This window comes from Vitis riparia, chromosome 14 (assembly GCF_004353265.1).
Source record: "Vitis riparia cultivar Riparia Gloire de Montpellier isolate 1030 chromosome 14, EGFV_Vit.rip_1.0, whole genome shotgun sequence".
NCBI classification, from domain to species: Eukaryota; Viridiplantae; Streptophyta; class Magnoliopsida; order Vitales; family Vitaceae; genus Vitis; species Vitis riparia.
In genome coordinates, this window is record NC_048444.1 from 2,680,948 (window position 1) to 2,698,649 (window position 17,702).

Here is a 17,702-nt window from a genome sequence, read left to right on the forward strand (position 1 = left end):
CACGTAGGCATACTTTCGTTGGAAGTTCAAAGTAATCCAAAAGTTGGACTTCAAGTTTGTAGGTTCTGTGAACAGGTTTCGTTTCAAATTTGGTTCACTCGGAGGCAAATTTGGATTTTGTACGTCCCAAGTCCTAACACAAAGCAAACAAAGAGGAAAAAAATGCATAGAGAAAACGGATAATTCCAAGGAAAAAAACCGATGCGTGTGGTGTGGATTTGGAGGAGAGGCCTCATCCAGAATTCAGTTGGACGCGGTGGTGAGTGGAGTTATGAAAACCGACCCTGACATAATCAACGGCATGTTCCTCCCAATCCTCATCATCGTCGTCACAGTTTCCAACAGTATCCCCTGCAGCATCATCACCCCAGTCACTTTCTACGCCCACGTGGCCAAATCTCACTCGCTAGATCCATCCATCGCTGGTCCCACTCGATATCCTCCCCCATTCAGCACTGCCTCCAAGAATATTATCCTTCCCCATGCATCGCATCCTTTTTGGTGGCTCCTTTTACATTTAAAAAAAAAAAAAAAAATTAATTAATTAATTTAATTGATTGATTATGGTCAAATCAATTGAAAATTCATTGAAAAGATTATATAGTATAGAAACCATATAAGTTATGAATTGGTATTTAAACCATATTATAATATTTTAGTTTTTATAAAAAAAATATTGAAGGACATAACTGTAAATTCAGATAACCTCTTCCGTCCGCCGCACATTTTTCATGGGATGGATTGAATATTAATGATCTCCGTTTTTCTTAGAGGGAGGGGAAGTGTATTCAAAGCAGGCAACAACCACTCCCAGAAAGAGGGGAAAAAAAAAAAGGGAAATCAGAACTTCGAGGAATTTCTAGGGGGAAAAGGGGATGGGAAGAGCAATTACGTATGTGATTCTTGGTGGAGGCGTAGCAGCTGGGTATGCAGCTCTTGAATTCACGAAGAGAGGCATTTCTCATGGTGAACTCTGCATAATCTCTGAAGAACCAGTAAGATTCTCTCCTTCTTTTGGCTTTAGTAGGCTCATATCTTTTCTGGGTATCTGCTGTTATTACTGTTTTGTTGCCGTTGTTTACTTTTTTTTCTTCAATTCGGATAGTGCCCAGAAATTCTCTTTTGGGCTTTGTCAGTTGGTGTTTTTACAAATTGGGTTTGTGAAATACTTCATTTGGTGAAGAGCTTTAATTCAGTAGGAGCTTTATAATGCAGAAGTTTGTTTACTGTTTGTCATATGCTGAATTGGGACTGTGAGATATTCGAATCTCTTTTACTTTTCTTCTGTTTGCTCGGTAACACAACAGAGGAATTTATTCAAACACTTTGTGCTTTTTCAAGTTTGGTGGGAATGCTAGGATAAATAATCAATGATATCAACCACCTTATGAGTGAACACTTGTCCAAATTGGTCTTCAGTAGAGAACATTGGGTTTCCTATATGATCGACAATTTGATCTATGAAAAGGGTTTAGGGCTTTTTACCAACATTCAATTAATATGTAGAAATGTAAGGCTTGGATCTCATGCTTCTGACGTTCTTTTTATAAATTAAAATTGCATTCTAATGCCCTAAATCCCTTTAACTTATACCTTGAAAGTTTACATGCAGTGGGTTAGTCAGAGATTTTTATGACTTTAACCCTCATAGTTCAGAAGTTGGGATAATTTAATAGAAAAATCAAAATGTTATGGATTTCTAGAGCCGAGACATAGAGTCCATCTGGGAGTGATTCTAGTTAAAGCGTTCTTATTTATAACACTTTTGTTAGTAGCACTTCTATTAGAAATGCTTTTAAAAAAGAATCGCTTAGTGTTTAGATATAAACTAATAAAAGTACTTTGATTATGTTTTGGATAATGTATTATATCACAAAAAAAATGATTTTGGAAGAATTACCCATCAAGCGATTGTCAACAAATCATTTTAATTGAATCTCAAAATTTTCAAATGTTTGCTAAACGCTTAGTGTTCATAAAAAAAGAAAAAAAAAGTGCTTTCAAGTATTAGGAAGCAGTGCTTTCAAGTATTAGGAAACACTTTTAGCCCCTCTCAAAATCACTCGCAAACAAGTTCATAAGCTTGTATATATTCTGTGTTTTTCACATTGATGAATGGTCTGGTATCTATCTTTTGATTTTGTAAATAATGTGATAGTTTGTGAAAATAAAGGGCTTGTCAATTTTGATTTTCAGACAATTCTAAAGCTCCATGACTCTTCTTGTAGGTTGTGCCATATGAGAGACCTGCATTAAGCAAAGGTTTTTTGCTTCCAGAAGGTATCTTCTTAACCTCAAATTTCATGGCTTGATTATATGGTTCAGTTTCTTCCATCATAAATATCTTACGCTTTTTATTAAACAAAATAAATTTCTTGGAGATTTGATTATTGAATCTTGAAAATTCTCTCCTACTTCAAACATTACGCAAGCACCCTACCTTCACGTCTTTTTGGAGTGGAGGTTCAATAATTTTTTTTGTTTAAAATGCTCTCAGGTGCCATATCAAGTAGGTTATTTTCAGGTTCTCGAGGGTTTTGAAGCTCCATATTACTAATAACTTATGACTCTTAACCCTTTGGTGTAGATGATTCAGATAGTCTTGTGAAAATGGAGTATTTTATTCTGTTCTGTGCAGAACTTGATGATAAAGAGACGTGCTTCAATTTTCAAAAAGAAGGAAAAAAAAAGGTTTTGAGTGCCACCTAGAATTGCAATGATGAAAATGTAAATAATGTCATTACTTGTGACTTGAAATTGTGGAAGTTGTCTATGAATGTAAAAACATCAATTCATTCAGTTATATTCGGGCATACAAATGTCTCAAATATTGGAGATAGATGACTTATATTTGGATTTCAGACTTACATTTATGAGATGACCCACTCAAAATAGCTTTTGGAATTGCAGTTCTCATGCTAGGTAAATGACTATGTCTTTGAAGCTTCTACAAAGACAAAGATAAGGCTGTTTTCTGATGTTTTTATGAGAAAACATGTAGGGGGCACATAAAATCTGGATAAGAAAGTTGACTTGGGATGGTCATGTTCTTTCATAAATCATTATCACATTATCTCTAGATTATCTTCTATCCCTAGGGGGTCCTCTATCGTTGATGTGATATTTACCATTAAACATTTTTTTCAATGTGAAATGTTACTATAATATTTAGTCTTCTTCTATAAACATGCAGTGATTAAATTAGTGTTTTGTTTTTGGCAATATGCAGCTCCTTCACGCCTACCATCATTTCACACTTGTGTTGGTGCTAATGAGGAGAGATTAACTCCAAAATGGTATAAGGAACATGGTAATTAGTCTTCATTCGATGCCTCGACTCTAGTGCTACTCTTTTGTGAGAATTATTTTCAGAATATGATGTGTTTTAATGGGATATTTCTTTGTTGTCTTCTTGCAATCAACATTCTTGTTTCAGTTTTTTTTCCTTTTTCCCATCTATGCAGTCATTCTTTTGAACCTAGTGAGGGGTTATTCTCAAAGTTTGAGTCCATCAGCTCATTTATATAATTAATAATCATCATATTAATTAATCTTAAGTGCCCAGGCAGAACAAAATTACAGGACCATGTTGGGTATGCTTTTCACAACCTATCAACCTGTTTATGATTGCTGATTTTTCATGAAAATAGTTGACTGCATCTCCTCATGTAATATTTTTGTATTAATGCTTATTGCTTCAATTTGATTTCAAATTCCTTCCTTTTATTTATGCTTTAAATAGCATCAATTTGATCTCAAGTTTCTTACTGTTGTTTATGCTTTAAATATTTTTCTATCTATGCTTTCTCTCTGATTAAAAGTACTAGCATATCATTCAATCAAATAAAAGAACATGGAAGATATATATATATATATATATATAGTCTGTTTTCAACATGGTGCCTGACTTTTGGACTCTGCATAGGAATTGAACTGGTCCTTGGTACTCGAGTCAAATCTGCTGATGTGAGGCGGAAGACGCTACTAACAGCAACTGGAGAAACAATAAGTTACAAGATTCTCATCATTGCAACAGGTGCTCGGGTATTGAAAACTGATCTTTCAACAGTCAATTACCTTGTAGTGCATCAGATAGGCAAGATCTTTTCGCTTATGGTTAATCCCTATAAGAGATATGGATTTTTTTTTTTGGAAATACTTAAAAAAATTGTATAACCACATTGTTTTCCTTTGCTTATGTAACTGTTCTTTCTTGTACTTTAAAAACATAATAAGTTGTTTCTTGTGCTTTGTGGTTGCATGTGTCTTTGTGGTGTAGGGGCTGAGCATCAGGTTTTATTTATTTATTTTAATTCTTTGTTTTTTATTTTTGTATTTTGGTTCTCATCTTGATTTAAAGAATAAAAAAACAGAATCCTGAATTTACAACAATTCCTAACAGCATTCCCCAAATACTAGAAATTTTGTAGTTTCTATCAACATATTGAATGTCAAAATTTTCAAATGGCTCAAAATCCTTAGTTAACATTAAAAGTTTGTTAGAATTTAAATTTTTGAAGATTGTGCTATGATGTATCAAGCCTTTTTGAACCTGTCATTAAGAAGCTAATCTTGTTGCTTTCTACATTGAATGTAAGGGCAATCCCCAAGTAATCAGAGCCCAGATTAAAGGTGGAAAGGTGACATTTTTTAATAAGCCAAATGTTTCAGAGCAACTTTATTTGTATTTAAAAGGGTATACCATTTATATATATATATATATATATTATATATATATATAAATATACGTTTGTGTAAATACGTTTGCATATATCTCAACAACATAATTAGCAGAGAAAGGAGTGAAACAGAATCAGGTGAAGATTTTCAGTTTAATGATACATAAGGCCTTCTTGTGATCCATGCTCAGCCCTCAATCTTTCAATTTAAGGATTGAAATTGGGAGTTGCACTAATTTATAAGGACCAATTATTGAGGCTAATTCTCACCTATTAAAGATAGTGATTTAATTAATAATTTGTTGACTGACTAATCAATTGCATCTTATGTATAGGCATTGCAGCTTGAAGAATTTGGAGTGACTGGATCAGATGCTGAAAATGTGTGTTATTTACGTGACTTGGCTGATGCCACCAGGCTTGTTGATGTCATGAAATCTTGTACTGGTGGGAATGCTGTTGTGATTGGCGGTGGGTACATAGGCATGGAGTGTGCTGCATCTTTGGTGATAAATAAAATAAATGTTACAATGGTCTTCCCAGAAGCACATTGCAGTAAGCACTGTTCTAAATTATTACCTTCTTTTCCTAGCATTTGAAAGACAAAATTGGAATCCAAGGAATTTGGAGTGCTTCAGAAATGAAAATTGATAATTAATTTCAGAATTTTTGAAATCTTAAACAGGATCCTAGATACTAGGGCTCAGTTTGCTTAGATGAGAAGTTAAATCATGAAAAGAAGTGTTTAACTCTATTGGATGAGCTTGTTTATCATTATGATTTATTAGTAAGTTATATAATTGAAGAACTTGCATGATTTGAGATGACCAATGTGGGCATGCACAACCTATTTCCTGGAAAGTGGCATCCTAGAATATAATTCCATCCTAATTTTCCTCATTTTAAAGGTTTCTGAAGATTTTGTTGATGGAGAGCCTGTTGTGCTGAAAGCATTTCCAATACCTTTTCCAGTTTGAGTGTCTACTTTTCCCAAACTCCATGATAAAACTACATGAGATGAACTTCTTTTCAATTGCCTTGGAAGACAGAATGGATTCTTTTGAAATGCCATGTAAGACAGAATGGGAATACAAGCTGTCAACTCTTGGACACTTGCGTGGTCAAAACTTTAATTTGTTTTCATTCTTATGCGTAAGAATTATCTACATTCTTCAAGGGTTATTTTCCCTGTAGCAAAACTTTATGTTTATTAGGAAAATTAAAAAGAAAAAAAGGTTCAACAATTTGTAGACTTCATGTTTAAAATTCTTTACATGGACAGCGAGTACTATAATTAAAATGAAAATTCATTCCTTTCTTGTTTTTGCAGTGGCCCGTTTATTCACACCAAAGATTGCGAGTTATTATGAAGATTATTACAAGTCTAAAGGAGTAAAGTTCATTAAAGGAACAGCCTTGTCATCATTTGATATCGACGACTCTGGAAAGGTAAAAACTTAATGCTAGTTTAGAATGTGGAGACCAATTGCTCGTGGCCTTGTTGTACTATGGAAACATGGACCAGACAATGGTTGCTGATATTTGCTATCTGATATCTTTGGAGTGCAAGAACATCAATTATTTATTCTAGAGAAATTCTTTAATCTCCAAAACAAAGGAAAATGAACCTTCATTATACATAGGAAGTCACCTTTCCAGGAAATAGGCTAGCAAGGATCATTCTTGTATATAAGGCATCTTTTTTCTGGTTCAGCTTTATCTATAAGTTTATGGCAAACTATTCATTCTACAGGTCACAGCAGTTACTCTCAGGGATGGGAATCGGCTCCCTGCAGACATGGTTGTGGTGGGAATCGGAATCCGCCCAAATACAGGCCTGTTTGAGGGCCAACTAACTTTGGAAAAGGGTGGGATCAAAGTGAATGGATGGATGCAGTCAAGTAATAGCTCAGTCTATGCTGTTGGAGATGTTGCAGCATTTCCTGTCAAACTCTTTGGAGAAACCCGCAGACTTGAGCATGTTGACTCAGCCCGAAAGTCAGCAAGACATGCTGTTACTGCAATAATGGAACCAGCCAAGACAAGTGAATTCGACTACCTACCATTCTTCTACTCCAGGGTCTTCACGCTGTCTTGGCAGTTCTATGGGGACTCTGTAGGGGAAGTGGTTCATTATGGGGATTTCTCTGGAAGCACTTTTGGTGCTTACTGGGTGAGTAAAGGCCAACTTGTTGGGTCTTTCCTTGAAGGTGGAACGAAAGAGGAGTATGAGGCCATAGCCAAGGCTACCAAGCTGAAGCCAGATGTTGAAGACTTAGCTGAGCTGGAAAGACAAGGTCTGGGTTTTGCATTGGCAGTCAGTCGGAAACCACCACCATCACAGCCTCCTGAGGTGAGCAGCTCTGGCCTTAATCTTCAAAAACCAATGTATGCTTGGCATGCAACAGCAGGGGTGATTGTGGCTGCCTCCGTAGCTGTATTTGCATATTGGTACGGAAGGAGACGCCGAAGATGGTAAAGAAACTAGTCATCTTATTTCCAGTTACTGCTGTTGCTGATTCAGTGATGTAATACTCATGTTGTAGCATTTACAGGGATAGAGAATTTCGAGTCTTCGACACACTTGCTATTATGATCATTTCTATTCAAGTGAAAGAATGGCCCAAAATATTATTCATTACTACATTAACATTTTCCCTTCATTATATTTCATTTCAGTATGAAACTTCGTCATCATTGGATAGCAAATAGTAAGTATGATCTTGAGGAAGGAAAGAGTAAATAGCAGTTCCCTTTGAGTTTTCTTGTCACAGGGATTAGCATGCAAGGGGGGCCAGGGCCATAGAAACAGGGCACTGCCCATGACTAAATGGACTTGAAGGGTCGTCAAGAACTAAACCTGAATTGAATGGAAGTGAGCCCAAAACATTGTAAGCTATTTGAAGATTGTCTTATTGGTATAATTTTGCAGCCTAAGAAGAGGGATTTGGGTTCAAAATTTTTTTGGTCATAAAAATATACATTTGGGGTTTATTTTAAAATATTTGTTCAAAATAACCCTTTTCTCTTTCAGGTTTATTTTATTATTATTATTTTTTAAAATTTTAAAATATAGATTTTTCTTTCTAGTTACTTGTTTTTACAATGCAATTGAATTCTTGTTTCGATATTTTTCAATTGAATGTTTGATCATTTAGTCGCATCAAATTGTTTTTATTTTCTTCCAATTTTCTATTAATTATTTAATATTAATTTCATTGATTTGCTTGCATTACTAGTCAATTTCATTAAATATTTCATTCTTAAAGAGATTTTAGGTGAATATGTTTAACAATTCTTTAAAAAATAATTTTTATTTTTTAAAAATAATTTTATACATAAAATACAACATTTATAATGGTACTAATGGATAAAATTTGAAATCAATAGTAGCTTAATGTATTTACATTAAACCTTTGGATGTTAGAGGTGTGAATGAAATTAACCTCTGTGTTCTTAATGGGATTATATTATTATAAGCTTCTAGTTTCTTTGTAAACAGAACAACTCCTTTCCTCATAGTTGGGATACAATAATGCTGTTATTAAATAAGGAAGATAGTATCAATTGAAAAAGCCAAAAGAAAGGAAAATAGTGAATCTACTTTTGAGGTACTTGTTAGTGACGCACATGAAAAATGTGGAAAAAGAAAAAATAGAAATCATCAAGATTAGGGCAAAAATGACAAATTGGAGGAAAATCCATATCTAGAAAAAATATTAAGTGTTTCCACTATAATAAGCCAAGCCACATGAAGAAGGAATGCAAAACGTGGAAAGGAGAACAAAATAAAGGAAATAAAGATGAAAAAGAAGACTAATAAAGTTGCCATTGAAAGTTACGTTATCATTGTTTGTGATGATATTTGTCTTAACTTTGTGTGCTAAGATAGTGATTGATGATTAATTTTGGTGTTCCATTCCACGTAACTCCTTATGGTGACTTTTTCGCGTCTTATTCTATTAGTAATTTTGGTAATGTTAGGATGGGAAACAATAGTGCCTTTAATAGTAGGTATTGGAGATAATTAGTTGGAGATTAGTGATAAAGCAAATTAATGCTCAAAGATGTTAGGCATGTCCAAGATATTTGTCTTAATTTGATATCTATACATAAACTTAACAATGACGTGTTGTTTTACTAATTATTTTAGTAAAACAAAATAGATCATAAAAGGTTTTTTTAGTAGGGATGAGAGGAAAGAAGAGAACACACTTTATGTTATAAAAGTTAAATTTCACAAAAGAGAGATAAATGTGATTCAAAAGGATGGAAAAATTGATCTTTTAACACAAAAGGTTTAGTCACATTAGTGAGAAACGACTTCAACTACTAGCTAGAAAATAATACCTACCTAGTTTGCAAGGTATGTCTCTTAAAACTTATGTTAGTTGTTTAGTCGGATAAACATATAGAGTGGTCTTTCATTCATACCCTCAATCTAGAAAATCAAATGTTTTTACTTGATTGGCACTTATATTTGTTCCATGCAAGTTAAAACTCCTAGAGGTATACTTTATTTTGTGACTTTTATGGATGACTTTTGTAGAAGGAATAGTTTCTTTGGCAACCCAAACTACAAAAATATATGTTTTTATCCACAAATGCTAAGTACATCGTAATTATTGAAATATAGAAGGAAGCTTTATGGATGAGGAAGCTTGTAAAAGAATTAGGTCTGTCATAAGAGAAACATATCGTATATAGTGATGATTAAAGTGTTGTTCACCTTTCCAAACATTCAATATTTCACTCAATTAGTCAAAGCATATCGATATAAGATATCAATGAATTCGTGATGTGCTTGAAAGAAAATTGCTATACCTATGGATAAAATACACATTATGGAAAATGGATCAAATATGTTGACAAAGCCCTTGCCTAAGGAGAAGCTAGAAATCTATACACAAAAGTTAGACTTGGATCAAAGAGCCTATTACATGGGGCAAATGGGGAGAATTGTTGGGTCTACTCTAGTTTGTAAGTTAAGAACCGTACTGATAGGCACTAAAACCTAAGAATTAAAAAAATTGGGGGAGGGAGGGAGGTGCATTTGTGGTTTGCTTGAGAAGCCACTTGAGATTCAAAATATGTGGAAGAAGAGAGGCATTTGCTCTACACATAGAGGAATTACAAAGGGAGAAGGGTTGTTTTTTGAGAAACAAATATTAGAGGATTAACAGGTAAATGTTGTTCATTTTCACTCTACTTTTATGTAATGAATCCTTACTATGTGTTCTTCAATTCTAGTGGCCTAGTTATCAATCTAATTACTCTAAGATGCTCCTTTAAAATATCCCCACTTGATCAGAGATAAACTTTTTTTAGTCATTTGTTAAAAATCTATCTTTATGGATGATTATCACTATTGATGCAAAAAATAATGTATTCTTGATGAAATTTATGGTTATGAATTTTTAGTTTATTTTTAGAGACAACTTTACAAATTCATTACTCTTGATACAACGGGAATTAAAATCAACTATAGTTATCATGTATTTTATTATTATGTTTACTTCATTGACAAATCAAATATATTAATCTTTTTTTAGAAATCCCTTGACAAACCTATTTTGGTTACAAGAAATAGAGGAAAGTTTCTTTGTATTTCTATAGGGTGCTCTTACCTTAACAATTTGTTGATTATTTTTTAAGTATCAATTCAAAGAATGAGACCAAGTTCTCATCCATAATTAATAAACCAAGTACAATCTTATAATCCAATTGGGTAAGATGTAGACAAAAGGGAATTCAAGGGAAGATAACCCATCTGTCCTTTCACATTAGAGAGAAGTGAGAAAATTAAAGATGTGAAATCACAAAGTAAAGCTATCCTTAAAAGTAGATGACACTACCTCACCCTTTATATATTTCAAACTTGATAGCTAGGTTGTGTTTCTTGTTTGGCCAAAGATGATCTTTAAAGTTGACAATACTTTAAAAAAGCTTTTAAGAAGTCTAGATCTCCTATAAAATTTATCTATCCATTCAAATTTGAATTTCTTTATTTTCCTTTCAAGTAAAATAAATATTACAATTCAAGATATGTTTGGCTTGTAAAAAATACTAAGAAAATATAATATTTATAAGAAAAATGATTTTGTCTTGTTTGATTCTCTATGAAAAAATATCAAATATAATTAAAATTATTTAAAAATTGATATATTTTCAAATTGTTTAATCTTTATATTAGAAAATAAAAATAAGTTAAATAAGTTTAAATATATATATATATATATATATATATATATAAATAATTTATTAATTTATTTTTTTTTTTCATTATGTTGAATATAGTTTTGATGTGGGTTATTCTTTAAACAAAAATATAAAAATGGTTAGATTTGTAAATATGACAATTATTTCACTCATTTTAACCGATTAATTCTAAAATGGAAATTAACTACCCATTAAGGAGAAATGGAGTGTAATAGGTCTAATAAGAAACAAAAGACGTGAATGGGGTGTGATTCTTTGAATATTCGCACTTTGTACCTAATCACTCATTGCCGACCCACCATGTGCTTTTTCCTTATCTTTCACATGTAGTTGTTATCACTCGTGCTTTCATGTGATTTGGGCATTTAAAACATGTGACATAAACAAGCGGCCCAAAATTCAGCTCCTTTCATATCACTTAGGTATCAATAAACGCTCACAACAAACCTCCTGTTTATCCTTTTCCCATACAAGATCGATGTGACGAATCCTTGGAAATATCATCTTATTTTCATCTCCACTCACTCCATCTCTACATGTGAAGATTTCCCTTGTGCCCATTTGAGAATTAGGCTAACGTCCAACTCCAAATTTGCATGGTCACCCACAAAAATGGCTAAGATGAAAAGCATGGATGGAGTTTGCCAAGAATGGTTGTATTGCCTTTCTACATGTCCCTTCACCATTGTTTGAGTTAGGCACATGTATGGGCATGTATGGCCTATGATGTAATTCCTCATCATCATGCATGCCCTAGTTTATCATAATATCTACTTGCATGTCGCATGCATGAGATTTCCACACAAACCCACATTCTCAAGCCCCACCTAAACCCTAACCCTAACCAGGAAATATCAATTGCTTGAAATGAACCCTAAGAAATTAAACAATGACAACCCTAACCCTCATTCACTAAACTAAATTCAACCGTACTTTGATGGCTTAGTCTCATTGTGATGTCGCCATCCTTGAAAATTTTCCTGTCATGAGTTCAATTGTGGGCCTAAAGAAACTTCAAACTCCATGAATAAGCAATAACCTTATAGATATGATTTAGGTGGAACGGCTAAAAAGTATTGTTAGAGCCTTGGCATCAATAGAAGGTAGCCCAAGACAAACATAATCATTTCTTTAATGTGCGATGTCGCAGTTGAGTGACGAACCAATCTTATGAAAAGAACATGGCTCAAATCGGGAAAAGGTCATCGAATCCGTTGTCAACTTGGGGCCTCCAATCTTTTTTCAGCACGTACATATTTTCCACTATATGAACAAAAATTGTGGTCCACAAGCTTATATGTATGTATATATATTGTGTGTATCATTTAGCATAGAAACAAAACACATACCATATATATGTATATATATAGATATAGAGGTAGAAATATTATATTACAGCAGTGAATATATGGTTCGACCTTATCATATAGAAAATACTAAGGTTTCAGCTATAGACAAACCTAATATTTAGGGCAAACTAGAGTATATATATATATATATATATATGGTTTTGTACTTAATCTCCATTAAGTAGCTGCATAGACCAGATGTCTTCCATGGTCCAGAAATTATCATTGGATTCAGCCGATGAAGGACCCGGAAAAGCCTCGAGATTGGCAGGGTAGGATGGTGGAGAATAAGAATCAGCAACATGTGCAGCACCCATGACTTGGCTTGTAGTTGCTTGATCATGTGTCTGATCAGAACTCTGCGCAGTGAATGTTTCTGCATTCTTTATGTGCTTTTGGATTCTGGTCCTCCAGAAATTCTTAATCTCGTTATCGGTTCTTCCTGGCAGATGCTTTGCGATTTTGGACCACCTGCATTAGTTAACACAACTCGTAAAGGACAATTAGTCAACAAAATTTAAACAAAGACACACACGCCTATAAGATTGATAAGATCTTATCATGGAAGTTAAGTTTACTTATATGGTCTCCTTCGGTAAGCAAAAGAAAGAAAGGAAAGGAAAAGTTCATTTGACTGACGAAGTATTTATATTTGGTGTAAGATAACATAAAGATGATAACCTATGGAGACCAATGATTTAATGCTTGTAAGAAGACTAAATTCACCCAATCAACCGACCAGAAAGAAAAATGAAGAAATATGAATGCATATGTATTAACTTTTTCATGCAACAAGATTATATATATGCATATGAATATGATGTAACTTCAATTAATACTGTGAGTTATACTGAGATATCTCAAGCCATGTTCCATGGTGGGAAATCAAAGTTGTCCATCTTGGACTCATTTATTTAAAGGAAACCCCATGGTAGGTGTTAGTTGAAATGGAACATACTGAACAAGAATTTTGTGGCTGTGTTTGTTGCCTCTCCCCTCACTCAGAGGGTACGCGCAATTCAGATGCAACCCGAACCCTGTTTGTCTTTGGAATAAATACAGTGAGTGAAGAATCCTCGGCCACATTCAGTCAGCAATCTGCCCACGGATCTCATGTGTGTGTGGTTTTTTTGCCTCAAGGTAAAAGAACAATACCGTTCTCTTTGGTCATCCATATGGTTTGTGGTTTTAGTGATCAGGCTAGGGTAAAATCAGTACTGCTCACTGAAACTAGAAGGCCTACAGTGTCTCAACAAGCTTTAGTTTTCGACAATTTTTTTCCCCCATAAAAATAGTTCAATACTTTTGCTAGAGCAGTTAGGTAGGCACCATGGAAATTATTCCCGATGATGAATTGCTCCCCATCATCTTAACCTAGGAAACAAACCAAGAAGAATAACATTTTATATGTATAGATAGATATACATGCTATTCATTAGTGGAATTTTTGAAAGAAAATGTTAGATCTTCAGGATCACTTACATGAAAAATACATGGAAAGAAATGTTTATGAAATTACAAAAGACTATAGAACTTACCAATGAACCCTTCTAATGGGGATAACTCATTCTAAGGAAATAGCATTTGAAATGAAAGGAAATATGTTAGTATCATATCATACTTGATGTTGATTCCCAAAAACTTAGGTGAAGAATTAAATTATGAGGAGCTTTATTCTCTTATCTAAGTCCATCATGAACATCCAACGGTGATTCAAAATTTATGTAACTTGAGGGTTTTAGGAAAATCCCCTAAATTAGAAGGGCCCCATGTCCCGAAAGAGCCAAAACAGTAAGGTCGATGTCTACCTCAACCAAAGCAACAAGGACTTCTCTTTCTTATGTACAAAGGCAATTAAAGTGTGACTTATTGAAATGGGTTCGGCTAAAAATGGAAAGTTTTTTAGCTCAATATGTGTGGCTAGCGTTCACAACATGTTCTATATCAACAGCTGTATTATAAGGGTTTGATACGTCTGAGTATCCCTCTGAAACTTTTTCACTTTCTTACCAACTTTGGTAAAAAAAACCCATCTTATTTGATGGGATTTTCTATACAAATCTATGAGCTTCCCAATCTATATAATAACTGTACATATTAAGTACTGTTTATATGTACATAAAGGGAGTTAAAAAATATATTTATATAGAAGAAAAATAAATCAATGTATACCATAGAGTGGAGAGTCATCATCCTCTATGCACCTTACCCCCTGGTAGTACATATCTGCCATGATAAGCATAACTCTATTGGTGGGCATCCTTTACTAAGCCTTATCAATCTTCATAACTAGTCCTGCTCCTTTCCAAAACCATTTTTAGCTCTCCAAGCGTTAGATCGGGAAAACAAGGTTAAAATTTTATGATCAAATGGATAAAATGTGATTCCTCGGAGAGAAAAGAGAAAGTGAGAGAAAAATTTTCAGGAGCCACTTGATTGGTAGTCTGATGCATTCATAGATGATCTGCCATATGTACTACAAGGAGGATAGGTTCACTGGAAATGACATGCCTCATCTCCATCATATAACACCTGTGACGAGAGGCTAAAAGCAAAAACCATGCACTCTCTAAGGAAAAAAGTGTCACTATTCATTCCATATATAGATAAAGTCACAAGAGTAGATGACAAATATGCAGATTCAAAAAAAAAAAAAAAATTAAAACAACCTATGAACCAGGAATTTTCGTAACCATAAATATTGGGAAAGAAGAATAAAAAGGGCCCATCTTAGAAAGAATCTTTGAAAGCCATAAGTATCATGAACCCCATATTGCAACTGAAAAGATTAAAAATACAGAAAAGAAAGAAAAAAAAACTTGGAGAAGGATTTTTGGCAGCCAAAAATATCATGAGCCCATCTTGCAACTCTAAGAATTAGGGAAAAAAATTCCATCTTGGAGAAGGAATATATTTTGGCAATCATAATATCATAAACCATATGTTGAAACCCTAGTTAAATTCCATCTTGCAGGAGAGTTTGTTATAAACAAAAAAAACCCATTGAGCAGAAGAATTTTTGGCCATAAATACCGTAAACCCCATATTGCAACTCCAAAGAGAGAAAACCCTATTGCACAAGGATTTTTGGTTGCCATAGATATTACAAACCACATATTTGAACTGTATAATAATAAAGAAATAGAAATCCATCTTGCATGAGGATTTTTGTTGGCCACAAATATTATTAATTTATTAACCCCATGTTGCAACTCTCTCTCTCTGACTCCCTCACTCTCTCTCTCCTTGTCTTTCTCTCTCTGATGGGCTGCAAGGTTGTGCAATTAAAGAGGGACTCCAAGAAGTGCTCATTTCTTAGTCAAAATAACATGAGAAATAAGGGAGAGTGGCTCTTGTTTGTTCTCGAGAAAATGAAGAAAAGGGTGATGAAGAAGAATGAGTTTCATATTTATAATACTTCTTTGGTGTAGGAAAAAATCACCTGTTCCCCCACTTAGCATGCAGTTCCATGATCAACTGTTGTTCTTCATCTGTGATATTACCTCTGCGGACATCAGGCCTCAGGTAGTTCAGCCATCGGAGGCGGCAACTTTTTCCAGTACGTTTCAGTCCTATCAAAATTATTAGCGTAAGATAGTTTGTTCATAGGGTCAGTATAGAAAGAAAAAAAAAAGACCAAGATTTTGTTAATGAAGCTAGTACCAGCAGATTTGGCTAGAGAGTTCCAAACACCTTCACCATGATTAGCAATATAGTTGATAAGAATCAAGTCTTCTTCTAAGGTCCATGGCCCTTTTCTCACTTCAGCATCCTGAGAATTGCAGGGTTTTTTATCCATTTTGGGAAAAGAGAGAGAGGGACAGAGAAGAAAGGCAATAAACCAATAGAGGTTCCTATGGCTTTTATAGAGCATGTCCAAGTTGAATTTTCCTGGTAATTGAGTTTACTGAATAAAATACTCAAGATTTTTTAGTCTAGCTTGCCCTTATCTTAGACGTATAGTTCTATATACTGATAAGCTAATAATTAATCCTTATACATGTATGATGCATGTATAACCATGCATGCCTGATCATGTGCATATTTTTATTGCACTCTACTTTTAAATATTAAATTAGCTTATTAATGATGTAACATAAAATTCAGTGGCACGTTGAGGCCCGTACCCCTTAATTTTCTTTCGCCAAAAAAAAGAAATTAAGATACAAAATATCATATACAGTACCATTTTATTATTTCTTTGTGTGGCCTTTGATATAATTGACTCTTGAAGCTATTAACAGTGGTGAATTGAGAAAATGTAGCATAATCATTAATTATTATTTCTCCTACGTACTATTATAATCACTATTACAATTTTGATCATGAGCATAGAGTATGCCTCCATATATATATCAAGAGTATTCACATAGAGGACATTAAATGTTCTTGCTAAGTACTAATAAGAATCATGACTTTTAAGGAACTTGGAATTCATTATTGATTGTAAATTTTCTTCTGCATTTTTCGATTCCCTACACAAATTTTGAGTCAAATTTTGATCTGATCGGTTCTTGCTTCGGCTGATTTGGAAGACATTTTATTATTCGATAACATCATGATATTATATATATATAAATACATATATATATATATATATATATATGTATTTATACACTTGCAGCAATAAGGTCAGCAAGTGTCACCTCTTTTTCTTGATCAGTAAAGAATGACAAATGGTTGAACAGACAAGCAGCTTCTCGTGTAACACTTACATGTATGTTGGGAGAAAGCATATAAGAGAATATAGTTGAATCCCTTTGGAAGTCATTCTCTTTTGAAGTTGATAGCAGGCTTTAAGGTACATAATAATTTATGAGGTAGCCCATATATGCACAATGCCTGCATACAAACTTACGGTTCAGACTACAGTTCTCCATTTTCACTGATGGATACAACATGTCTGAAGGGAAGAAAAACTGTTTAATTTTTCTTTTCTTTTCTTTTTAATAAGCTAGCCAGCCTATTATAGGAATCTATGCATACTCACATGCCCTTCAATCCCATCTTCTCCTCCTATTAATTTGAAAACTAGTCTTATTTCGTTTTAAGTTATATGCATTTGCAGGAAAGATTATCTTCTCCATTCCAAATCTATATTCGACATCGAAGCCCATCACCCACCTAACGCAATAAACCAAAGGTCTTGCCACATTTGGACAGGTTAGGTCATCGCATGTGAAAGCTTATGAGTAATTTATGCATTTGTGCCAGCATATATATATATATATATCACACTTCCTAACATGGCGAACCGTCCACCATCACCTCGAGTAGTCCCTCGATCTTATCCTTAATTTGCACAGTTTCCTCCCACTTTTATTATTTAGGATCCACCATCTAATGAATCTCATTTAAAATATCAAACTGGTTCTTAAATTTCAGCTAGGTTAATCACTTGAAGCTTTCCTTGTTAATCATATTACTACAAATATGACGAATTTCGGGTTGTTTT

The 17,702-nt window shown here is 33.8% G+C and overlaps 2 protein-coding genes across 3 annotated transcripts; one reads left to right on the top strand and one right to left on the bottom strand.

Moving 5' to 3' along the window:
* Positions 1 to 764: 764 nt before the first annotated feature.
* LOC117931154 (monodehydroascorbate reductase 4, peroxisomal) lies at positions 765 to 7,352 on the top strand. Of its 2 annotated transcripts, none has more exons than XM_034852057.1 (7): positions 765 to 995; positions 2,229 to 2,280; positions 3,230 to 3,310; positions 3,926 to 4,044; positions 5,015 to 5,234; positions 6,010 to 6,128; positions 6,433 to 7,352. In XM_034852057.1, the coding sequence occupies exons 1-7, from the start codon at positions 876 to 878 to the stop codon at positions 7,156 to 7,158; spliced, it is 1,437 nt and encodes a 478-aa protein (XP_034707948.1). In that variant the 5' UTR covers positions 765 to 875; the 3' UTR covers positions 7,159 to 7,352. The 2 variants fall into 2 exon arrangements, with proteins under 2 accessions (XP_034707948.1, XP_034707949.1); XM_034852058.1 differs by lacking the exon at positions 765 to 995 and adding an exon at positions 2,639 to 2,922 and having other exon boundaries at positions 2,251 to 2,280.
* A 4,899-nt stretch (positions 7,353 to 12,251) lies between these two features.
* Positions 12,252 to 16,097, bottom strand: LOC117929911 (myb-related protein 305-like). The gene is made up of 3 exons (XM_034850356.1): positions 15,911 to 16,097; positions 15,690 to 15,819; positions 12,252 to 12,718 (listed from the first exon to the last, which is right to left on the bottom strand). Exons 1-3 carry the CDS (start codon positions 16,044 to 16,046, stop codon positions 12,415 to 12,417), a joined length of 570 nt encoding a protein of 189 aa, XP_034706247.1. The 5' UTR covers positions 16,047 to 16,097; the 3' UTR covers positions 12,252 to 12,414.
* Between the last annotated feature and the right edge of the window lie 1,605 nt (positions 16,098 to 17,702).